This window comes from Lissotriton helveticus, chromosome 6 (genome assembly GCF_964261635.1).
Source record: "Lissotriton helveticus chromosome 6, aLisHel1.1, whole genome shotgun sequence".
In the NCBI taxonomy this organism is placed as follows: domain Eukaryota; kingdom Metazoa; phylum Chordata; class Amphibia; order Caudata; family Salamandridae; genus Lissotriton; species Lissotriton helveticus.
Window position 1 is genome coordinate 8,655,782 of NC_136067.1, and position 27,821 is coordinate 8,683,602.

General features: G+C 48.3%; 1 protein-coding gene across 1 annotated transcript in view; it reads right to left on the bottom strand.

The window, feature by feature from the left end:
• LOC144762121 (cullin-9-like) overlaps window positions 1-27,821 on the bottom strand; it is a 343,786-nt gene that overhangs the window by 44,318 nt on the left and 271,647 nt on the right. Inside the window, exons 26-27 of the mRNA XM_078647249.1 lie at window positions 18,328-18,544; window positions 18,051-18,222 (exon numbers count right to left, since the gene is read on the bottom strand). Of these exons, the coding sequence (XP_078503375.1) occupies window positions 18,051-18,222; window positions 18,328-18,544 (389 nt within the window). The remainder of the gene's footprint in view (window positions 1-18,050; window positions 18,223-18,327; window positions 18,545-27,821) is intronic.

Genomic DNA, 27,821 nt, shown 5'->3' on the forward strand with positions numbered 1-27,821 from the left:
CACCTTACAACCTCTCTGACACAAGCATCATTCACACATTCGCCCACACCTTACAACCTCTCTGACACAAGTATCATTCACACATTCTCCCACACCTTGTAACCTGACACAAGCATCATTCACACATTCTCCCACACCTTGTAACCTCTCTGACACAAGCATCATTCACACATTCTCCCACACCTTACAACCTCTCTGACACAAGCATCATTCACACATTCTCTCTCACCTTGCGACCTCTGACACAAGCATCATTCACACATTCTCCCACACCTTGCGACCTCTCTGACACAAGCATCATTCACACATTCTCCCACACCTTGTAACCTCTGACACTAGCATCATTCACACATTCTCCCACACCTTACAACCTCTCTGACACAAGCATCATTCACACATTCTCCCACACCTTACAACCTCTCTGACACAAGCATCATTCACACATTCGCCCACACCTTACAACCTCTCTGACACAAGTATCATTCACACATTCTCCCACACCTTGTAACCTGACACAAGCATCATTCACACATTCTCCCACACCTTGTAACCTCTCCGACACAAGCATCATTCACACATTCTCCCACACCTTGCGACCTCGGACACAAGCATCATTCACACATTCTCCCACACCTTGTAACCTCTCCGACACAAGCATCATTCACACATTCTCCCACACCTTGTAACCTCTCTGACACAAGCATCATTCACACATTCTCCCACACCTTGTAACCTCTGACACAAGCATCATTCACACATTCTCCCACACCTTGTAACCTCTCCGACACAAGCATCATTCACACATTCTCCCACACCTTACAACCTCTCTGACACAAGCATCATTCACACATTATCTCTCACCTTGTAACCTCTGACACAAGCATCATTCACACATTCTCCCACACCTTGTAACCTCTGACAAAAGCATCATTCACACATTCTCCCACACCTTGCGACCCCTCCGACACAAGCATCATTCACACATTCTCCCACACCTTGTAACCTCTCTGACAAAAGCATCATTCACACATTCTCCCACACCTTGTAACCTCTGACACTAGCATCATTCACACATTCTCCCACACCTTACAACCTCTCTGACACAAGCATCATTCACACATTCTCCCACACCTTGTAACCTCTCTGACACAAGCATCATTCACACATTCTCTCTCACCTTGCGACCCCTCTGACACAAGCATCATTCACACATTCTCCCACACCTTGCGACCTCTAACACAAGCATCATTCACACATTCGCCCACACCTTGTAACCTCTCTGACACAAGCATCATTCACACATTCTCCCACACCTTGCGACCTCTCTGACACAAGCATCATTCACACTTTCTCCCACACCTTGTAACCTTTCCGACACAAGCATCATTCACACATTCTCCCACACCCTGCGACCTCTGACACAAGCATCATTCACACATTCTCCCACACCTTGCGACCTCTCTGACACAAGCATCATTCACACATTCTCCCACACCTTGCGACCTCTCTGACACAAGCATCATTCACACATTCTCCCACACCTTACAACCTCTCTGACACAAGCATCATTCACACATTCGCCCACACCTTACAACCTCTCTGACACAAGTATCATTCACACATTCTCCCACACCTTGCGACCTCTGACACAAGCATCATTCACACATTCTCCCACACCTTGTAACCTCTGACACTAGCATCATTCACACATTCTCCCACACCTTACAACCTCTCTGACACAAGCATCATTCACACATTCTCCCACACCTTACAACCTCTCTGACACAAGCATCATTCACACATTCGCCCACACCTTACAACCTCTCTGACACAAGTATCATTCACACATTCTCCCACACCTTACAACCTCTCTGACACAAGTATCATTCACACATTCTCCCACACCTTGCGACCTCTGACACAAGCATCATTCACACATTCTCCCACACCTTGTAACCTCTGACACTAGCATCATTCACACATTCTCCCACACCTTACAACCTCTCTGACACAAGTATCATTCACACATTCTCCCACACCTTGCGACCTCTGACACAAGCATCATTCACACATTCTCCCACACCTTGTAACCTCTGACACTAGCATCATTCACACATTCTCCCACACCTTACAACCTCTCTGACACAAGCATCATTCACACATTCTCCCACACCTTACAACCTCTCTGACACAAGCATCATTCACACATTCGCCCACACCTTACAACCTCTCTGACACAAGTATCATTCACACATTCTCCCACACCTTGTAACCTGACACAAGCATCATTCACACATTCTCCCACACCTTGTAACCTCTCCGACACAAGCATCATTCACACATTCTCCCACACCTTGCGACCGCTCTGACACAAGCATCATTCACACATTCTCTCTCACCTTGTAACCTCTGACACAAGCATCATTCACACATTCTCCCACACCTTGCGACCCCTCTGACACAAGCATCATTCACACATTCGCCCACACCTTACAACCTCTCTGACACAAGTATCATTCACACATTCTCCCACACCTTGCGACCTCTGACACAAGCATCATTCACACATTCTCCCACACCTTGTAACCTCTCTGACACAAGCATCATTCACACATTCGCCCACACCTTACAACCTCTCTGACACAAGTATCATTCACACATTCTCCCACACCTTGCGACCTCTGACACAAGCATCATTCACACATTCTCCCACACCTTGTAACCTCTGACACTAGCATCATTCACACATTCTCCCACACCTTACAACCTCTCTGACACAAGCATCATTCACACATTCTCCCACACCTTACAACCTCTCTGACACAAGCATCATTCACACATTCTCCCACACCTTACAACCTCTCTGACACAAGCATCATTCACACATTCGCCCACACCTTACAACCTCTCTGACACAAGTATCATTCACACATTCTCCCACACCTTGTAACCTGACACAAGCATCATTCACACATTCTCCCACACCTTGTAACCTCTCCGACACAAGCATCATTCACACATTCTCCCACACCTTGCGACCGCTCTGACACAAGCATCATTCACACATTCTCTCTCACCTTGTAACCTCTGACACAAGCATCATTCACACATTCTCCCACACCTTGCGACCTCTCCGACACAAGCATCATTCACACATTCTCCCACACCTTGTAACCTCTGACACAAGCATCATTCACACATTCTGCCACACCTTGCGACCCCTCTGACACAAGCATCATTCACACATTCTCCCACACCTTGGGACCCCTCTGACACAAGCATCATTCACACATTCTCCCACACCTTGGGACCCCTCCGACACAAGCATCATTCTCACATTCTCTCTCCCCTTGTAACCTCTGACACAAGCATCATTCTCACATTCTCTCTCACCTTGCGACCTCTGACACTAGCATCATTCACACATTCTCTCTCACCTTGTAACCTCTGACACAAGCATCATTCACACATTCTCTCTCACCTTGTAACCTCTGACACAAGCATCATTCACACATTCTCCCACACCTTGTAACCTCTCCGACACAAGCATCATTCACACATTCTCCCACACCTTACAACCTCTCTGACACAAGCATCATTCACACATTCTCTCTCACCTTGTAACCTCTGACACAAGCATCATTCACACATTCTCTCACACCTTGCGACCTCTGACACAAGCATCATTCACACATTCTCCCACACCTTGTAACCTCTGACACTAGCATCATTCACACATTCTCCCACACCTTGTAACCTCTCTGACACAAGCATCATTCTCACATTCTCCCACACCTTGTAACCTCTCCGACACAAGCATCATTCACACATTCTGCCACACCTTGCGACCCCTCTGACACAAGCATCATTCACACATTCTCCCACACCTTGGGACCCCTCTGACACAAGCATCATTCACACATTCTCCCACACCTTGCGACCGCTCTGACACAAGCATCATTCACACATTCTCTCTCACCTTGTAACCTCTGACACAAGCATCATTCACACATTCTGCCACACCTTGTAACCTCTCCGACACAAGCATCATTCACACATTCTCCCACACCTTGTAACCTCTCCGACACAAGCATCATTCACACATTCTCTCACACCTTGTAACCTCTATGACACAAGCATCATTCACACATTCTCCCACACCTTGTAACCTCTGACACAAGCATCATTCACACATTCTCCCACACCTTGTAACCTCTGACACAAGCATCATTCACACATTCTCTCACACCTTGTAACCTCTCCGACACAAGCATCATTCACACATTCTCTCACACCTTGTAACCTCTCCAACACAAGCATCATTCACACATTCTGCCACACCTTGTAACCTCTCCGACACAAGCATCATTCACACATTCTCCCACACCTTGTAACCTCTCCAACACAAGCATCATTCACACATTCTCTCACACCTTGTAACCTCTCCGACACAAGCATCATTCACACATTCTCTCACACCTTGTAACCTCTGACACAAGCATCATTCACACATTCTCCCACACCTTGTAACCTCTCTGACACAAGCATCATTCACACATTCTCCCACACCTTGTAACCTCTCCAACACAAGCATCATTCACACATTCTCTCACACCTTGTAACCTCTGACACAAGCATCATTCACACATTCTGCCACACCTTGTAACCTCTCCGACACAAGCATCATTCACACATTCTCCCACACCTTGTAACCTCTCCAACACAAGCATCATTCACACATTCTCTCACACCTTGTAACCTCTCCGACACAAGCATCATTCACACATTCTCTCACACCTTGTAACCTCTCCGACACAAGCATCATTCACACATTCTGCCACACCTTGTAACCTCTCCGACACAAGCATCATTCACACATTCTCCCACACCTTGTAACCTCTCCGACACAAGCATCATTCACACATTCTCTCACACCTTGTAACCTCTATGACACAAGCATCATTCACACATTCTCCCACACCTTGTAACCTCTGACACAAGCATCATTCACACATTCTCCCACACCTTGTAACCTCTGACACAAGCATCATTCACACATTCTCTCACACCTTGTAACCTCTCCGACACAAGCATCATTCACACATTCTCTCACACCTTGTAACCTCTCCAACACAAGCATCATTCACACATTCTGCCACACCTTGTAACCTCTCCGACACAAGCATCATTCACACATTCTCCCACACCTTGTAACCTCTCCAACACAAGCATCATTCACACATTCTCTCACACCTTGTAACCTCTCCGACACAAGCATCATTCGCACATTCTCCCACACCTTGTAACCTCTGACACAAGCATCATTCACACATTCTCTCACACCTTGTAACCTCTCTGCTACAAGCATCATTCACACATTCTCTCACACCTTGTAACCTCTCTGACACAAGCATCATTCACACATTCTCCCACACCTTGTAACCTCTCTGACACAAGCATCATTCACACATTCTCCCACACCTTGTAACCTCTCTGACACAAGCATCATTCACACATTCTCCCACACCTTGCGACCTCTCTGACACAAGTATCATTCACACATTCTCCCACACCTTACAACCTCTCTGACACAAGCATCATTCACACATTCGCCCACACCTTACAACCTCTCTGACACAAGTATCATTCACACATTCTCCCACACCTTGTAACCTGACACAAGCATCATTCACACATTCTCCCACACCTTGTAACCTCTCCGACACAAGCATCATTCACATTCTCCCACACCTTGTAACCTCTCTGACACAAGCATCATTCACACATTCTCCCACACCTTGTAACCTCTGACACAAGCATCATTCACACATTCTCCCACACCTTGTAACCTCTCTGACACAAGCATCATTCACACATTCTCCCACACCTTGTAACCTCTCTGACACAAGCATCATTCACACATTCTCTCTCACCTTGCGACCCCTCTGACACAAGCATCATTCACACATTCTCTCACACCTTGTAACCTCCATGACACAAGCATCATTCGCACATTCTCCCACACCTTGTAACCTCTGACACAAGCATCATTCACACATTCTCTCACACCTTGTAACCTCTCCGACACAAGCATCATTCACACATTCTCCCACACCTTGTAACCTCTGACACAAGCATCATTCACACATTCTCCCACACCTTGTAACCTCTCTGACACAAGCATCATTCACACATTCTCCCACACCTTGTAACCTCTCTGACACAAGCATCATTCACACATTCTCTCTCACCTTGCGACCCCTCTGACACAAGCATCATTCACACATTCTCTCACACCTTGTAACCTCCATGACACAAGCATCATTCGCACATTCTCCCACACCTTGTAACCTCTGACACAAGCATCATTCACACATTCTCTCACACCTTGTAACCTCTCCGACACAAGCATCATTCACACATTCTCTCACACCTTGTAACCTCTCCGACACAAGCATCATTCACACATTCTCTCACACCTTGTAACCTCTCCGACACAAGCATCATTCACACATTCTCTCACACCTTGTAACCTCTCCGACACAAGCATCATTCACACATTCTCCCACACGTTGTAACCTCTCCGACACAAGCATCATTCACACATTCTCTCACACCTTGTAACCTCTCCGACACAAGCATCATTCTCACATTCTCTCACACCTTGTAACCTCTGACACAAGCATCATTCACACATTCTCCCACACCTTGTAACCTCTCTGACACAAGCATCATTCGCACATTCTCCCACACCTTGTAACCTCTGACACAAGCATCATTCACACATTCTCTCACACCTTGTAACCTCTCCGACACAAGCATCATTCACACATTCTCCTACACCTTGTAACCTCTCTGACACAAGCATCACTCACACATTCTCCCACACCTTGCGACCTCTCCGACACAAGCATCATTCACACATTCTCTCACACCTTGTAACCTCTGACACAAGCATCATTCACACATTCTCCCACACCTCGCGACCCCTCTGACACAAGCATCATTCTCACATTCTCTCTCCCCTTGTAACCTCTGACACAAGCATCATTCACACATTCTCCCACACCTTGCGACCCCTCTGACACAAGCATCATTCACACATTCGCCCACACCTTACAACCTCTCTGACACAAGTATCATTCACACATTCTCCCACACCTTGCGACCTCTGACACAAGCATCATTCACACATTCTCCCACACCTTGTAACCTCTCTGACACAAGCATCATTCACACATTCGCCCACACCTTACAACCTCTCTGACACAAGTATCATTCACACATTCTCCCACACCTTGCGACCTCTGACACAAGCATCATTCACACATTCTCCCACACCTTGTAACCTCTGACACTAGCATCATTCACACATTCTCCCACACCTTACAACCTCTCTGACACAAGCATCATTCACACATTCTCCCACACCTTACAACCTCTCTGACACAAGCATCATTCACACATTCTCCCACACCTTACAACCTCTCTGACACAAGCATCATTCACACATTCGCCCACACCTTACAACCTCTCTGACACAAGTATCATTCACACATTCTCCCACACCTTGTAACCTGACACAAGCATCATTCACACATTCTCCCACACCTTGTAACCTCTCCGACACAAGCATCATTCACACATTCTCCCACACCTTGCGACCGCTCTGACACAAGCATCATTCACACATTCTCTCTCACCTTGTAACCTCTGACACAAGCATCATTCACACATTCTCCCACACCTTGCGACCTCTCCGACACAAGCATCATTCACACATTCTCCCACACCTTGTAACCTCTGACACAAGCATCATTCACACATTCTGCCACACCTTGCGACCCCTCTGACACAAGCATCATTCACACATTCTCCCACACCTTGGGACCCCTCTGACACAAGCATCATTCACACATTCTCCCACACCTTGGGACCCCTCCGACACAAGCATCATTCTCACATTCTCTCTCCCCTTGTAACCTCTGACACAAGCATCATTCTCACATTCTCTCTCACCTTGCGACCTCTGACACTAGCATCATTCACACATTCTCTCTCACCTTGTAACCTCTGACACAAGCATCATTCACACATTCTCTCTCACCTTGTAACCTCTGACACAAGCATCATTCACACATTCTCCCACACCTTGTAACCTCTCCGACACAAGCATCATTCACACATTCTCCCACACCTTACAACCTCTCTGACACAAGCATCATTCACACATTCTCTCTCACCTTGTAACCTCTGACACAAGCATCATTCACACATTCTCTCACACCTTGCGACCTCTGACACAAGCATCATTCACACATTCTCCCACACCTTGTAACCTCTGACACTAGCATCATTCACACATTCTCCCACACCTTGCGACCGCTCTGACACAAGCATCATTCACACATTCTCCCACACCTTGCGACCTCTAACACAAGCATCATTCACACATTCGCCCACACCTTGTAACCTCTCTGACACAAGTATCATTCACACATTCTCCCACACCTTGCGACCTCTGACACAAGCATCATTCACACATTCTCCCACACCTTGTAACCTCTGACACTAGCATCATTCACACATTCTCCCACACCTTACAACCTCTCTGACACAAGCATCATTCACACATTCTCCCACACCTTACAACCTCTCTGACACAAGCATCATTCACACATTCGCCCACACCTTACAACCTCTCTGACACAAGTATCATTCACACATTCTCCCACACCTTGTAACCTGACACAAGCATCATTCACACATTCTCCCACACCTTGTAACCTCTCCGACACAAGCATCATTCACACATTCTCCCACACCTTGCGACCTCTGACACAAGCATCATTCACACATTCTCCCACACCTTGTAACCTCTCCGACACAAGCATCATTCACACATTCTCCCACACCTTGTAACCTCTGACACAAGCATCATTCACACATTCGCCCACACCTTACAACCTCTCTGACACAAGTATCATTCACACATTCTCCCACACCTTGCGACCTCTGACACAAGCATCATTCACACATTCTCCCACACCTTACAACCTCTCTGACACAAGCATCATTCACACATTCTCCCACACCTTACAACCTCTCTGACACAAGCATCATTCACAAATTCGCCCACACCTTACAACCTCTCTGACACAAGTATCATTCACACATTCTCCCACACCTTGTAACCTGACACAAGCATCATTCACACATTCTCCCACACCTTGTAACCTCTCCGACACAAGCATCATTCACACATTCTCCCACACCTTGCGACCTCTGACACAAGCATCATTCACACATTCTCCCACACCTTGTAACCTCTGACACTAGCATCATTCACACATTCTCCCACACCTTGGGACCCCTCTGACACAAGCATCATTCACACATTCTCCCACACCTTGGAACCTTTCTGACACAAGCATCATTCACACATTCTCCCACACCTCGCGACCTCTCCGACACAAGCATCATTCTCACATTCTCTCTCCCCTTGTAACCTCTGACACAAGCATCATTCACACATTCTCCCACACCTTGTAACCTCTGACACAAGCATCATTCACACATTCTCCCACACCTTGTGACCTCTCCGACACAAGCATCATTCACACATTCTCACAAGTCAAGTCAAGTCAAGTCAAGTAATTTGTATAGCGCGCTACATACCCGGAGGGTCTCAAGGCGCTTGAGGAGGGAGGGGAATTACTTGTGGAATATCCAGGTTTTAAGTTGCTTTCTGAATGCTAGGTGGTTTTGAGTGAGGGGGAGGTGAATGGGGAGTGAATTCCAGGTTTTAGCCGCCAAGTAGGAGAAGGATCTTCCTCCCATGGTGGTTTTGTTGATGCGTGGAACAGCAGCAAGGGCTTGGTTGGAAGAGCGTAGCTGGCGGGAGGGGGTGTAGAAGGAAACTCGCGTGTTGAGACATTCGGGTCCAAGTTCGTAAAGTGCTTTGTGTGCGTGGGTGAGGAGGCGGAATGTTATCCTCTTATTGACAGGGAGCCAATGGAGGTCTTTCAGGTGATTAGAAATGTGATCTTTACGCGGGATGTCTAGTATGAGTCTGGCTGATGCGTTCTGGATGCGTTGGAGTTTTTTCTGAAGTTTTGCAGTGGTACCGGCGTATAGGGTGTTTCCGTAGTCCAGGCGGCTTGTAACCAGTGCGTGGGTGACCGTTTTTCTAGTTTCGGTGGGGATCCAGCGAAATGTTTTTTTGAGCATGCGAAGAATGTTGAAGCAAGATGATGAAACGGCGTTGACTTGTCTGGTCATCGAGAGTGAGGAGTCCAGGATGACGCCCAGGTTCCGTGCGTGGTCCGTCGGGATGGGTGCTTTTCCAAGGGCCGCTGGCCACCAAGAGTCGTCCCATGCGGAGGGGGAGGTACCTAAGATAAGGACTTCTATTTTGTCTGAATTCAGTTTCAGACGGCTGAGCTTCATCCACTCTGCTACTTCTTTCATTCCTTGATGTAGGTTGGTTTTGGCGGTGTTAGGGTCATTGGTGAGTGAGAGGATCAGTTGAGTGTCGTCAGCGTAGGAGATGATGTTGAGGTTGTGTTGGCGTGCGATGGTCGCGAGGGGGCTCATGTATACGTTGAAGAGGGTGGGGCTGAGTGAGGATCCTTGTGGCACGCCACAGATGATTTCAGAGGCCTCTGACTTGAACGGTGGGAGGCGGACTCTCTGAGTTCTTCCGGCAAGGAACGAGGTGATCCATTCCAGTGCTTTTCCTTGGATTCCGATGTTTCTGAGGCGATGTAACAGGGTGTTATGACAGACTGTGTCGAAGGCTGCGGAGAGGTCGAGGAGGATGAGGGCGACTGTGTCTCCATTGTCCAGTAGAGTTCGAATGTCGTCTGTTGCTGCGATGAGTGCGGTCTCAGTGCTGTGTTTGGCTCGGAAGCCGGACTGTGAGGAGTCGAGGGAATTGTTGGTTTCGAGGAAGGCGGCGAGCTGGTTGTTGATTGCTTTCTCGATGACTTTGGCCGGGAATGGAAGGAGCGAGATGGGGCGGTAGTTTTTGAGTTCGGTGGGGTCAGCTGTAGGTTTTTTTTAGAAGGGCGCTGAGTTCGGCGTGTTTCCAGCTTTCCGGGAAGGTGCCGGAGTTGAGGGAGCAGTTGATGACATCTCGGAGGTGTGGTGCTATGATGGAGTCTGCTTGGTTGAAGATGTGGTGAGGGCATGGGTCTGTGGGGGATCCTGAGTGGATGGAGTTCATCAGGCGGATGGTGTCCTCAGTGGAGATTGGGTTCCAGTCATTAAGGATGTTCAAGGGGGGTGAAGGTTCAGCAGAATGTTGGGTGGGTTGGTCTTCGGGTTGGTTGTTGAAGCTGTTGTGGATGTCTGCGATTTTGTCGTGGAAGAACGAAGCTAAGGAGTCGCAAAGGGATTGAGAGGGAGTGATGTCGTTGGAGTTGGCAATGGGGTTGGTAAACTCTTTGACGATGTTGAATAATTCCTTGCTGTTGTGGGCGTTGTTGTCTAGTCGGTCTTTGAATGCGGCTTTCTTGGCTGTCCGGATCAGTTGGTGGTGTATGCGGGTGGCGTTTTTGAAGGCGTCCCTGGTGCTGGTGTTTGGGTCTTTTTTCCAGGCCTTATCGAGGGAGCGACAGAGTTTCTTGGATTTCTTAAGCTCATCGTTAAACCAGGGGGCGTTTTTGCTGCCTAGTTTGATTTGACGTTTTTTCAAGGGGGCTAGGTTGTCGGCGCTGTGAGTTAGCCATTGTGTGAGGTTGATGACTGCTTGGTTAGGGTTCGACGAATAGGCTGGGGGGTTTTGAAGAAGCGATGTGGAGATCTGATCGATGGTGATTTTGTTCCAGTTTCTTCGCAGAGTGGGTTGAGGGTGGTTGTGGATTGTGGTCTTTTTCTAGGTGAAGTGAACGCAGCTGTGGTCCGTCCAATGGAGTGCTGTGGTGAGACTGAAGGAGATGTGCTTGCTGGAGGTGAAGATAGGGTCGAGTGTGTGTCCTGCGCAGTGGGTGGGGGTGTTAACTAGTTGTTTGAGTCCGAGGTTGGCGAGATTGTCCAGAAGAGTGGTGGTGTTGCTGTCGTTGTTCTTTTCCAGGTGAAAATTGAGGTCTCCCAGTAGAATGTAGTCCTCGGAGGGGAGGGCGTGAGGGGTGATGAAGTCAGTGATGTCTTCACAGAACTGTGCATGGGGTCCTGGTGGTCTGTAGAGGAGTGTGCCTCTGAGTGTGGTCTTGGGATCAGTGTGGATCTGGAAGTGAAGGTGTTCGGCGCTAGCGAGGTTGACGTCTGAGCTGGTTGAGATGCGGATGGAATTTTTATGGACGATGGCGATGCCTCCTCCTGTTTGCTTGGTGCGGTCTTTTCGGATGATCTTGTAGTCTTCCGGGATGGCTATGGTGATGTCTGGAGCTGAGGAGGCATTCATCCAAGTTTCTGTTAGGAAGGCGACGTCCGGAGAAATGGTGTCTAATAGATTCCAAAGGTCGATGGCGTGTTTGTGGACCGAGCGGGTGTTGAGCAGGATGCATTTTAGGTGGTTGGTGTCAGATCTCTGTTTGGTGTTTGTGGATGTGGAGTTGGTCTTGGTGCCGTCATACTTGCAGGAGTTGCAAGTGAAGGGTCCATGGGTGTGTCCAGGTGCGGCTTGGGCGCAGTTGGGGAGTCGGCCGGGGTTTAGTGTTAAGAGGGTGGAGGCGTCGTATGTAATGCGGGAGGGGTGGGTGGTACGGGAACCAGGGGGTCTGGCGCTGGGCGCGGTCCAGGCGTGGACGGGCGTAGACGGGCTTACCTTTGGCGCACCTTCGGCGCGGCCGCAGCGCGTAGACGCTGCGCGTTGGGACATCTGTCTGAAATGTAGAGAGAAGGGGGGCGGAGCGTGGGAGGGTCAGCTGGGAGGCGGTAGCGGGGAGGAGAGGCGGGCCAGGGGAATGCACAACGCCAAAATGGAGGTCAAAAGAGAAAGCGATACAGGGGCACAGGCAATAACAGTACAATAAATACAGAGAAATCACCAAATGTACCAGCACGCAAATTCAATGTCTCAGCAAAATCGCGCTACTAGGAGAGCAGAAAGAGCGATTCTAGGTTGCTAGGCGCTATATACGGGTGAAAGCGCTATGAGAGAAAGGCTACGATACCAGTCACAGCAACGAGAACAGCAATGCGCTTCAGCTGTGGGCGCTAGATGGAGGTCAGGTCAGGGAGCGTGGGGGAGCGACCGCTTTGGAACAGGTCCAGACGGTCACACACCTTGTAACCTCTCTGCTACAAGCATCATTCACACATTCTCCCACACCTTGTAACCTCTCCGACACAAGCATCATTCGCACATTCTCCCACACCTTGGGACCTCTGACACAAGCATCATTCACACATTCTGCCACACCTTGTAACCTCTCCGACACAAGCATCATTCACACATTCTCCCACACCTTGTAACCTCTCCAACACAAGCATCATTCACACATTCTCTCACACCTTGTAACCTCTCCGACACAAGCATCATTCACACATTCTGCCACACCTTGTAACCTCTCCGACACAAGCATCATTCACACATTCTCTCACACCTTGTAACCTCTCCGACACAAGCATCATTCACACATTCTCCCACACCTTGTAACCTCTCTGACACAAGCATCATTCTCACATTCTCCCACACCTTGTAACCTCTCCGACACAAGCATCATTCACACATTCTCCCACACCTTGTAACCTCTCTGACACAAGCATCATTCACACATTCTCCCACACCTTGTAACCTCTCTGACACAAGCATCATTCACACATTCTCCCACACCTTGTAACCTCTCCAACACAAGCATCATTCACACATTCTCTCACACCTTGTAACCTCTGACACAAGCATCATTCACACATTCTGCCACACCTTGTAACCTCTCCGACACAAGCATCATTCACACATTCTCCCACACCTTGTAACCTCTCCAACACAAGCATCATTCACACATTCTCTCACACCTTGTAACCTCTCCGACACAAGCATCATTCACACATTCTCTCACACCTTGTAACCTCTCCGACACAAGCATCATTCACACATTCTGCCACACCTTGTAACCTCTCCGACACAAGCATCATTCACACATTCTCCCACACCTTGTAACCTCTCCGACACAAGCATCATTCACACATTCTCTCACACCTTGTAACCTCTATGACACAAGCATCATTCACACATTCTCCCACACCTTGTAACCTCTGACAAGCATCATTCACACATTCTCCCACACCTTGTAACCTCTGACACAAGCATCATTCACACATTCTCTCACACCTTGTAACCTCTCCGACACAAGCATCATTCACACATTCTCTCACACCTTGTAACCTCTCCAACACAAGCATCATTCACACATTCTGCCACACCTTGTAACCTCTCCGACACAAGCATCATTCACACATTCTCCCACACCTTGTAACCTCTCCAACACAAGCATCATTCACACATTCTCTCACACCTTGTAACCTCTCCGACACAAGCATCATTCGCACATTCTCCCACACCTTGTAACCTCTGACACAAGCATCATTCACACATTCTCTCACACCTTGTAACCTCTCTGCTACAAGCATCATTCACACATTCTCTCACACCTTGTAACCTCTCTGACACAAGCATCATTCACACATTCTCCCACACCTTGTAACCTCTCTGACACAAGCATCATTCACACATTCTCCCACACCTTGTAACCTCTCTGACACAAGCATCATTCACACATTCTCCCACACCTTGCGACCTCTCTGACACAAGTATCATTCACACATTCTCCCACACCTTACAACCTCTCTGACACAAGCATCATTCACACATTCGCCCACACCTTACAACCTCTCTGACACAAGTATCATTCACACATTCTCCCACACCTTGTAACCTGACACAAGCATCATTCACACATTCTCCCACACCTTGTAACCTCTCCGACACAAGCATCATTCACATTCTCCCACACCTTGTAACCTCTCTGACACAAGCATCATTCACACATTCTCCCACACCTTGTAACCTCTGACACAAGCATCATTCACACATTCTCCCACACCTTGTAACCTCTCTGACACAAGCATCATTCACACATTCTCCCACACCTTGTAACCTCTCTGACACAAGCATCATTCACACATTCTCTCTCACCTTGCGACCCCTCTGACACAAGCATCATTCACACATTCTCTCACACCTTGTAACCTCCATGACACAAGCATCATTCGCACATTCTCCCACACCTTGTAACCTCTGACACAAGCATCATTCACACATTCTCTCACACCTTGTAACCTCTCCGACACAAGCATCATTCACACATTCTCCCACACCTTGTAACCTCTGACACAAGCATCATTCACACATTCTCCCACACCTTGTAACCTCTCTGACACAAGCATCATTCACACATTCTCCCACACCTTGTAACCTCTCTGACACAAGCATCATTCACACATTCTCTCTCACCTTGCGACCCCTCTGACACAAGCATCATTCACACATTCTCTCACACCTTGTAACCTCCATGACACAAGCATCATTCGCACATTCTCCCACACCTTGTAACCTCTGACACAAGCATCATTCACACATTCTCTCACACCTTGTAACCTCTCCGACACAAGCATCATTCACACATTCTCTCACACCTTGTAACCTCTCCGACACAAGCATCATTCACACATTCTCTCACACCTTGTAACCTCTCCGACACAAGCATCATTCACACATTCTCTCACACCTTGTAACCTCTCCGACACAAGCATCATTCACACATTCTCCCACACGTTGTAACCTCTCCGACACAAGCATCATTCACACATTCTCTCACACCTTGTAACCTCTCCGACACAAGCATCATTCTCACATTCTCTCACACCTTGTAACCTCTGACACAAGCATCATTCACACATTCTCCCACACCTTGTAACCTCTCTGACACAAGCATCATTCGCACATTCTCCCACACCTTGTAACCTCTGACACAAGCATCATTCACACATTCTCTCACACCTTGTAACCTCTCCGACACAAGCATCATTCACACATTCTCCTACACCTTGTAACCTCTCTGACACAAGCATCACTCACACATTCTCCCACACCTTGCGACCTCTCCGACACAAGCATCATTCACACATTCTCTCACACCTTGTAACCTCTGACACAAGCATCATTCACACATTCTCCCACACCTCGCGACCCCTCTGACACAAGCATCATTCTCACATTCTCTCTCCCCTTGTAACCTCTGACACAAGCATCATTCACACATTCTCCCACACCTTGTAACCTCTCTGACACAAGCATCATTCACACATTCTCCCACACCTTGTAACCTCTCTGACACAAGCATCATTCACACATTCTCTCACACCTTGTAACCTCTCCGACACAAGCATCATTCACACATTCTGCCACACCTTGTAACCTCTCCGACACAAGCATCATTCACACATTCTCCCACACCTTGTAACCTCTCCGACACAAGCATCATTCACACATTCTCCCACACCTTGTAACCTCTCCGACACAAGCATCATTCACACATTCTCCCACACCTTGTAACCTCTCTGACACAAGCATCATTCACACATTCTCCCACACCTTGTAACCTCTCTGACACAAGCATCATTCACACATTCTCTCACACCTTGTAACCTCTCCGACACAAGCATCATTCACACATTCTGCCACACCTTGTAACCTCTCCGACACAAGCATCATTCACACATTCTGCCACACCTTGTAACCTCTCCGACACAAGCATCATTCACACATTCTCCCACACCTTGTAACCTCTCCGACACAAGCATCATTCACACATTCTCCCACACCTCGCGACCCCTCTGACACAAGCATCATTCACACATTCTCCCACACCTTGTAACCTCCGACACAAGCATCATTCACACATTCTCCCACACTTTGTAACCTCTCCGACACAAGCATCATTCGCACATTCTCCCACACCTTGTAACCTCTGACACAAGCATCATTCACACATTCTCTCACACCTTGTAACCTCTCCGACACAAGCATCATTCACACATTCTCTCACACCTTGTAACCTGACACAAGCATCATTCACACATTCTCCCACACCTTGTAACCTCTGACACAAGCATCATTCACACATTCTCCCACACCTCGCGACCCCTCTGACACAAGCATCATTCTCACATTCTCTCTCCCCTTGTAACCTCTGACACAAGCATCATTCACACATTCTCTCTCACCTTGCGACCCCTCTGACACAAGCATCATTCTCACATTCTCTCACACCTTGTAACCTCTGACACAAGCATCATTCACACATTCTGCCACACCTTGTAACCTCTCCGACACAAGCATCATTCACACATTCTCTCACACCTTGTAACCTCTCCGACACAAGCATCATTCACACATTCTTCCACACCTTTGACTAGTTCCGGTCTCCTCCAGGTTCTGCGACAATAAATATTTTTAACATTTCCAATTATTTAAAAAGCAGGCTGTACATACAGTCAACTCAGAATAAAAAAAGTTGATGCATGTCCCGCTGGGTTAATAGATCATTTTACACCACCTTGTTCAGAGAAAAATATATTTCTAATAATTTCATGGCATCTAGACTAATAATTTGAGGTTATCAGTTGGGGCTTCCTTATGCCCAATTATGGTTCACAGTAGAGCAATTTCTACCAATGTCCACAGAGCCCCATACCAATTCAGCAAAACTGTGAAATGGTATCATATATTGTGCAGCACAGTAATGCTCTACGACTCTAAGGAGGCTCTCAATTTCAGCTCAGCTGTCTGTGGACTTTAACCAACAGCAAAATAGCTGGTGACACACGTAAACACCGCTGTGCCACTTCGACTCGAGTAGAAGTACCAGCTGACGCCGTCCGATTTAAGAAGCATAAGAGCAGGACATCAACAACTCTTTTCCCCTGGAGTGTTCTGGTATATTCTAACATCAAGTAACTCATTTTTCCCAAACATACTCTGTGAATTCCTTTTTATGTTGTTGATGTGAGAGGCGTACATTGATCTAAGTGAAATAACTCACCTTTTGTATAAAAGTCTGAAAATTTCATCAGGTAACTGTTGAGGGATGCTGGAAGATATTTTGCGGGATCATCCATAAGACAGAGCGGGGATATGGTCCAGCAGCGTGGCGAAAGAACAAGCACCTTCACCTCTGGTTCCTCACCTGCTCCCTGCAGCTGATCCTCCATCGTCTACAGAAACAAAGAGGCGAAATTCATGCCTTGAAAGAACAATTTGGTGTTGTGAACTCACCCTGGAACCAAGACACTCAGGCACATTCCCCTGCGAGCTCTCACCTCTTTGAGATCCTCCTTGTCCCCCTCATCCAGCAACTTCTTGTCCAGCTGCTGCAGAAGAAAGAGGTGGAACTCCTGTTGCAGCTCTTCGGACTCCATCAGGTTCTTGAGCATGTGCTGCGGGAAGCGATTTGGGAAGCACCGGCTGATTTGATCGATGACGGCACTTTCCAGCCAGACCTTCCCCTGAGACAGGAGACGATCTCCGAGATAATGCCTGGAGATAGTAACAAGTTAAAGAAAGCCTGAGCATACAATACTGTAAACATTCCTTCAGCCAATTTACAGTAGGGTAAGAGCATTCACCAAGATGAAGAATAAAGACGCGCACCAACATACTCTCTGGCGAGTCTCCTTGATACAACCTGAAGAAGCCCCAGAACAAAAAGACTGAAACGTCGCTGCTCAACTTAGATATTCCTGAGAGATGGTCTAACAAGCAACACCGTAATCACACCAGCAGATAAAAATGGATCGAAACAAAACTCCCTGAGGTTTATTGGTGAAATGTAGACAATACCCTTGGTGCTTTGCACAGATGACATGCTTGACCCCTTTCATGCTCCAACGGGAGAAACTGATGCAAGATGAAGGAAAGTGAAGAAAACCCCAGGACAGACTGGGGAATCCAACATGAGAGATATAACCTGGAGCTACCCTTTCACCAATACGGCATAAGAATGTTTGACTGTAAATGCAGCAAGTAAAGACTTCTTTATACCAACCAGGCCCACACTGGTAGATGTAGTCACATGAAGACTCATCCTGGGAGTGGGACTGTAGACAATAGACTGTTGTTCAGGGTGTCGTGTGAACACCAGGGCCCGATTCTGATAAAGTACCTAACACCACCAATGGCGCTGTGCTTTCTCATATTCTGGCCCTCGGGCCCTTGAGTGAGGCAACACATGGTGCCTCCCTCTCTGATGAGGCTAGTGAAAGTGTCCTTGGTAGTTGGAAAGTTTCACAGAATTGACTGGGAGATGATTATAGAAGACTTCAAACACAGGAGAGGGAAATAAAGAGGAGTGGAACTCAAAAGGGTGGTAAACAGCAGGGCCACAGGGTAGTGCAGATACGATAAAAGAAAATAGAGAGAGGAGGAAAGAACAAAGTAGTTCAAGAAGGGAGGGGAGGAAAAGTACTGGGTCATTGCGAGAGAACAGATGTACAGATAAAAGAGAAACACGCAGAAAGGAAAGGGACAAAGCTGCGCAGGGAATAAAGAGAAAAAATTAGCGCACATGGTGGGGTGGATTAGTGCTAAGCCAGGAGGTGGGTCGATGGGCAGAAGGAGAGACATTTTATGGGGGTGGAATGGGAAATCAGAGAGGCAGGACAGCCAGGCAGCAAAGGAGGTGGAGGAAAGTCTTGAGAGTGGAGAACGGGGCTTGACAAACCACTGGGCAGTATGGAGGCTGACCCGGAGATGGACTTCATTGGGTTTATGTTGCCCGTCCCTTGAGCCCTTCATGAAAGAGCAATAGTGCATAAGCAGTAGCAGCTAGAAGTCACATGACCACGAGAGCTCAAAGGTGCTACCGACTGTGAAAAAAAATCAACCTTTGCAACATGATGAAACAGAACTAACCCTATTATGGTGCATGCCTCATTCACTATTAACTGCATGGCTTCAACTTTTCGGGGACGTTTTATCCAATTTTTTAGTCGTCGAACGAGCCCACCACCCCTTGGGCCCGCGCCCTGGCCCTGGTCTGCCTCCCTGGCCCATCGTGGCGAAGATCCTGAATTTGCCCGACCGGGATGCCATCCTCCGAGCTGCACGTGAAAAGGGCACCATTCAGCACCAGGGCAATACTCTCTCCTTCTATCCGGACTACACACTTACTGTTCAGGCTGCCAGGAGGGAGTTCCTGCCGGCCAAAAGCATCCTCCAGAAACATGAAGTCAGTTACTCTCTGGCCTACCCCGCGAAGTTGAGAGTTCAGCAGGTCTCCAAGACACTTGTATTCCCTGACCCGAGGGAGGCACTGGCATTCGCCAAGAGGCTGGAGAAGGAAGCCCGTTCCTCCCCTTCCAAGTCTCTCCTTGAGAACGATGGCCGGTTGAGCGACAACGACTGACTGTGCGGACAATAGTGCTATGTCTATTATGATGTCTGGTTTGGATGCTGCCTCCTAACTCAAGCTTGGCCACCCTGCTATTTTGCAGGGGTGTGTGCTGAGCCCCGCCATGCCCCCACCGGGATGATTCCCCTTGTTCCTGCTGTGTTATCCTTTCCAAATTTTGGGTCCCTTGGGTGGGGTGGGTGGTTTTCTCAGCCTAGTTGGGGGGTTCGAGGTGGGGTTGGGGTGGGTGTGGGTTACTGTGGGGGTTTCTTACTCCTCTACTGGTGTTGTGGTTTTATTTCGCCACTGTATGGTTGATTGTTTTTGCTTTTACATGTATGGTTATTGACACTGCATTGTGTTTTCTGCATAGCTTCATTGCAAGCCGATTTCAGTCCGCAATCGGTCTCGTTTAACTTTTACACAGCATTTTGATCTTCAATCTGCTCGGTTTACACCCATTGGTTATGTATTACAGGTCAACATGTTGCTCCAATGGTTCCTCCTTCCCCTACTATGCTGTGTCCCCCTGTGCACTGGTTTATGGGGCTCCTTCACTACCTGTCGGTGCGCTCCGCCCTCAGAGCCACACCTGCCAGTCAGACGCTTGCGCGCCTCTCCCGCATTGCCCTGTTTGTGGACATCCATCATGAGCTGTTCCTATTTGCTTGCGCTGCTCCCTACCCACGCAGTATCCTGCCGCCCTCTGACTCCCTTGCTCCATATGTGCGCTGTGCGAGTCTCTGTAGCTTGCCGTCCGCGCTGCGAGGTGCTGCACCCTGAACCGCCCCCTAATGGCGGACATCGTCTGCTGGACTTGGAATGTCCGGGGATTGAATGATCACCGCAAGGCCCGACTGATACACTCACTCCTAAAGCGACACAAAGTAGATATCGGTCTCTTACAGGAGACGCATCTGTGGCCCGGATCCGTCTCCAGACTTCAATCTCGCTATTGGGGGGAATCCCACTCTTCAACATACTCGTCGTATGCCAGGGGCATCTCAATTCTGCTGCGCCGGGGCCTTCCTTGGCAAACCGCTCAGGTTCTCCTCGATCCGGAGGGCAGGTATGTGATCCTCCAAGGTTTACTGCTGGCACAGTCTTTCACGATTGCTGCAGTCTACGGTCCCAACTCCGATGACCCGGAATTTTTTAATCATGTATGGCACCTCATCTCCTGATGCGGCTCAGCTGCGGTGGTTTGGGGTGGGGATTTTGATGTCACTCTTTCGGCTGCCCTGGATCGCACCTTCTCCGATCATGCGCTGGTCCAGATCCGTCTCAGGCCTCCTCATTCCCTGCGACAAGCCTTTACCTGGCGCCTTCCTCCCAATGCCTCTGCGTTTTGTGCTGACATCCATACTGTGATCACCAACTATTTCGATTTAAACACGGGTTCCGTTGATTCCGCTTCCACCTTACGGGAAGGGTTCAAGGCCGTAATTTGGGGGGAATGTATTTCGAAACAGGCAGGCATCCCCTGCTCTATTCGCTCCTCACTGGCCAAGCACGAGGAGGAAATTAAGGACCTGGATGTCGCCCAGGCGATGCGCCCTAGCCCTGAGACGTTGGCGCTGCTACACCAAAAGCATACCAAATTCTCGGACGAAGCTGGTCGTGAATTGTCTTTTCTGGGCAGAGAGGGTCGGGCGTGCCGCTTCGGAGAGGGGGACCGCCCGAGACGTACTCTTGCTAATCTTCTTCGCCCACCGCGAGCTGCCTCCTATATAACGGCCCTCAGTGATAGCAGTCCGGATAGGACCACCCCCCCGGAGGATATACAATCCAGTTTTCTCGATTTTTATTCACAACCCTATTCTGCCAGCACTCCTTTGCCACGGGAGGAGTTTGATTAATACTTTGGATCTGTTGCGCTCGTCTGGCTCGAAGACTACAATCAAAAATTCCTTGGCTTGGACGGCAGTGTGAATGGCCGCCTAACCTCGAGCTCCGCAACTCGGGAGAGCGACCTCGTCGGTTCCCTGCCGACCCACCGACCTGAACGGAGGGAGAAACGAAGAACCCGATGCCTCATGCCTCGCGGAGCCCACCAGTGCCCTGATCATCGCTTTTAGCGCACCACACGAGGACTTTTGGTATCCTGTAGAGCGCCCACGCGCCGACATCCGAGTCCCTCAAAATGGTGACGCCGCGTCTCATCGGCGGTGCCTGACTGCCACCTCGAGATCTACAGCAGTGCAGCAACGGACCTCAACCATCACCACCGGGGATGCTATCGCAACGCTGGAACCCCCCACATGCCGGTAAGAGGCGCTGTCGACAACGAGAAACAGCACTTCAAGGCTGATTTCGGCCCGTCTTGCCTGACCCTAAGATGGCGGCCATCACCGAAAAACGAGCCGACTGTAATTCCAACTAAATAACCACTAACCACCTGTTTGGGGAAAGCGGTTCTCCCCTACCATCAAGAGGAAGGCCCCCTGCCTGCTATTTGTGAGGCTCTCTTCAACCTCTGAGGACCACGACCTAGAGACATTCTGACAGGGTGCCCTTAGCCAGTACCCTCACCCTGACTCTGACTCTGCCTTGGGCTTGCCCTCCTAAATCCCTATTAACGATTACAACACTATCAAGCTGACAGGCCTTGGTTTAGGAGACAGCTTAACTACAGACACAGGGTCAACCAGATAACCAACACTGAGGGGGACACCGGATTATTCGTGCCCGCCTGCCCGCCTGGTTCCGAGTGAATCTCCTTGAGGGTCCTTGCTTGCTACGCAAACGCAACCTGTATATACCCTTCTATCTGAGCCTACCGACGATAACACCTGACAAGATCCCGGACGAGGTAATAGAAGGTTCTCCTCAGTCTCACTTTAATAGTGTCGGGCAGAGATGATAAGAACAATCCGAAAAAGGTGAAACCTGAACCACAGATTTCCGACTCCCCCATCAAAAACAGAGCTGATATGGCGGCCACAATGGAAATGATATTGAAAAAGTTGGGAGACCTCACCGAAATTTCCAAATCTACCAAAGCGAACACAGACTCTATGCAGCTGGAGTTAACAGCTATTAGAGCTGATATCAATGACCTAAAGTCAGGACTGGGAACAGCGGAGCAACGCATCAGCGATGTAGAGGACCTCTCACGCCAGTCGGCCACTAGAATACAACGCCTTGTATCCACCACTGACTTCCTCAGACGCCAAAACGCTGAGTTGGAGGACCGCAACAGGCGAGGGAACGTCAGAATTTTCGGAGTACCGGAAAACGCGGAGAAAGATGCGGACTCCTGCGTGGCTTTCCTGGAAGCATGGATCCCCATGATCACCAAAATTGAATTCCCACACGGTCTGGAGCTAGACCGAGCGCACAGAATCCCCACATTCACTACCAACCGCGAGAGAGGTCCCAGACCAATGATCTGTAAGCCACTCCGATATCAGCATGTCGAAATGATCCTACAATCCTACAATACGCACTCCATCATGTGGGAAGGCCACAAGATCGTCTTTACGCAAGACTATTCTAAAGACACGGTGGAAGTTCGCAAGGGGTTCCTCGAACTCCGCACCATACTCAGATCCAAAAACATAACTTGCTCCTTTGCAGGACCCGCCAAATTCAAAGTCATTTTAAATGGCCAACCGAAGTTCTTCACTGACCCGAGGGATTTGAAAGACTACCTGAAAAATGGCCCACCTCAAGAAATGGACCAATCAAATGCCCCATCCAATACAAGGAAAACCACATGACTATACCGTCGAGGAGCAGGTCAACCGTCTCTTTGTCCTCTCCAGGTCGCACCACTGTGAATTTAAGGCTACGTCGTAATTGCCTTCCTCTAGTCTCTATTGTTGCTAGCCGACCACTCACATTACCAAGAATTTGTCATACTACACGCTAGCGTTCCATCGCTGTCATGCATATGGTCAGTGTTGTCAATGTTGATAGCTGTTGTCCTCCGCAATACAAGGTAGTGGAAGCTATGGTCACAATAGCTAGTTGGCTCTACCCCTATTTACAGCTTTTCTAATAACCAACGCAAATAGTTACACCTGGTTTCATTGCATTATTATATGTCTCTAGGCACTTAATTTTGCCATAGCTAAGGGAAACTTAATGCCAGTATAACAGTTTTAGTAGTTGGCACAATGTTCAGCTGGATTGTTTACTATGTCTGTAGGCGCAATGCTACCAGCTGCTCATGGTCTGTTGTTGTATTGTTATTGTTACCTACCGAGGGAATTTGCACCCGCGGTCACACTTAAGCTTGACATTTTAACCCACATTCGATCCAACATGGGAAATACCGAGCGAAGTTTTGTTAATGATTAATATCTCCTGTTTTGCCTAGCTGGGTACTGCCGTCGTACTCCCTACGTACGTATTTGGGGGGGAGGCAGGGAGGGGGGGAAGGGAGGTTTTGCATGGGCACTGGGAAAAAGAGAGAGCGTTCTACAGTTGTAGTATGTCAGTACTTTAGAGCTTTATACATCACCTTATGTTATTTTTGGTCCCTTTTTATGTCTGTTTCCTACAGGTACAGCATGCGCACGCCAGACTTATCTCTAGCCATGTCAATAATTCTGTCCCCTTGTTGTCGCTATAACACTCTGACTCTCACAGTGATAACTGGCTCATTACATTACCCCCCGCCAGATCTGCATTTAGCGATAATCTTGCCTGACAATGTCTAACACTAAATCCATAACAGATGACCTCAAGATTGTGTCGCTAAATGTTAAGGGACTTAACCACCCTGTAAAAAGAAGGAAAGTGCTTGATTACATCACCAAAACTAAGGGGGATGTTATCCTCCTGCAGGAATCTAAACTATCGGAAGAGGATACAAGATTTCTAAACGTTCACTGGGCCTCCCATATACTGTCGTCCCCGGCACCACACAAGAAAGGGGGTCTAATTACATTGAAAGCGAACATAACACTGATATCACACACTCACGACGCGGAAGGGAGGGTTTTGGTGGCCCATCTACGCAGGGAAGAAGACCCCATACATGTAGTGAACATTTACGGCCCCAACTCAGACGTCCCCGAGTTTTGGGACTCAGTTTCTCGCTCGATGGAACATATCCCTCTGGACGACCTCTTGATTGTGGGTGGCGACTTCAATCTCCCCCTAGACCCCTTACTAGACAGGCAATCCAAATGCACATTTCACCCTTCACGCTCACACGCTCACATGAGGCCCTTCTGCGTCTATGCGAACGTTACTGCCTTAGAGACTCGTGGCGTCTCCAAAACCCTGAGGGAAGAGACTACACCTTTTACTCCATTCCTCACAACTCCTACTCACGCATTGACTTTATCCTAATATCCTCCACATTTGCACACCTAATCGAGGAGACTGACATCGCCCCTAAACTAATTTCCGACCATGCCTGTATTCACACCAAACTCGCAGGCTCCCGTTCTACTAGACCGCCCAGAAGATGGAGATTCAATGATGAAACTCTAACCAACCCTGAAGACAAACTCCTGATCGCTAACGCCATCGAAGAGTACTTACTCTTAAATAATATCCCTGACACGGACCCAAACACCCTCTGGGACGCACTTAAACCCACGATCCGTGGAGTTATTATCAACATAAGAGCCAAAGCCAACAAAGCGATAAACAAGGAATTGGAGCTACTAGAGGGGGAGATCAGATCATTAGAAGCCTTACACAAAACCAACCCCCAAGACCCAAATCCCCTTGAACAACTCATAAAAAAGAAATACGAGTATAATTCCATCACAAGTAAAAGAGCAGGGGTGTGGATTAACCGCTTCAAAGCCTTAAAACTATGTGAGGGAAACAAAGCCGGGAAGCTACTAGCCTCCTATCTTAAACACAAACAGAAGCTAGCAACCATTTCCTCAATAAAGGACCCCGCAAATAACACACACACTAATCAATCCAAGATTCTTGATACCTTTAAAGCATTTTACGAGGAGCTGTATAGGAACAATAAATCTCTGGACTTAAAAGCATGCTCGGACTACCTGGAGGCCCTCGACCTCCCCAAACTTTCGGAGGCTGACAAAGCACATCTAGGGTCCTCCATCACTGTTACAGATATATCGACGGCCATCAAATCACTCAAAAACAATAAAGCCCCAGGTCCTGACGGATTCTCGGCATCCTTCTACAAAGCCTTTGACAGCCAACTTTCACCAATACTCCAAACTGTGTTCAACTCTTTTGCCTCTAGCGGGAGCATTTCTCCCTCGATGAGAGAAGCCACAATAATTGTTATTCCCAAGGAAGGGAAGGACCCCCTCTAGACCAAAAACTACCGCCCCATTTCGCTAATTAATATTGACTGCAAGATCTATGCCAAGATCTTAGCTACTAGATTGAACTCCGTGCTACCCAAATTGATAAGTCCGTCACAAGTGGGTTTTTTGAAAAACAGGATGTCGAATGACAACACTAGGGTCCTATGTCACGAATTTGAGAAAGCGAAATCCTGCAAAACGCCGATGATTGCAATAACCCTTGATGCTGAGAAAGCATTTGACAAAGTCTCATGGCCCTTCCTTCAACAATGTATGGGCTCATTCAACCTGGGTAACTCATTCATTAAAATGGTGATGGCCTTATACTCCTCCCCCTCTGCCCGTACAGCAATTAATGGGACGCTCTCCAGCCCGTTCCGCCTGTTCCAGGGCACCAGACAAGGTTGCCCACTTTCACCAGCACTGTTCCTACTGGCGCTTGAACCCCTTCTAACCGACATAAAAACCAACGAGGACATCACAGGTGTAGCCTTCGGAAACACCCGGGTAAAACTAGCGGCATATGCCGACGACATCTTAATCGCCACAGAAAATCCAACTGTATCAATTAAGGGCCTTATGTCCTCAATCAGCAAATACTCTGCGTTGTCCGGTTATAAATTAAATAAGGACCAGTCCGAAGTCAAACCACTTAATGTACACACTACCAAAGAAATCCTTGGTGATTCAGGACTAGCCTGGCAACCAGATGTTATAAAGTATTTACAAAAAACAACAAGTGATGGACTGAATGTGGATCAATGTCACACACTCCCCCAGTCAAAAGATCTGGGCCCAAATCCATCGTTTTTTTGCACTCCACACCACCCTGGGTCAGATAATGGCTTTATGCAAATCAGCTCTGACCCTGTTGCCCCATGGGAACAGTCCAGTCCGAACTACAACAGCCATATCTTTCCCAGACCGGAATCAAGCATCCGAGGACCGGACCGGTTTCGAGGTAACACCTCTCTTCAGCCCGGCTAGCTTGACTCCAAGTGGTGTGGAGTGCCTGGGACCCACGTCTGGGCATCCCCAGCGCACTTAGGGCGGCAATTGCAAAAAACAACAAGTGATGGACTGAATGTGGATCAATGTCACACACTCCCCCAGTCAAAAGATCTGGGCCCAAATCCATCGTTTTTTTGCACTCCACACCACCCTGGGTCAG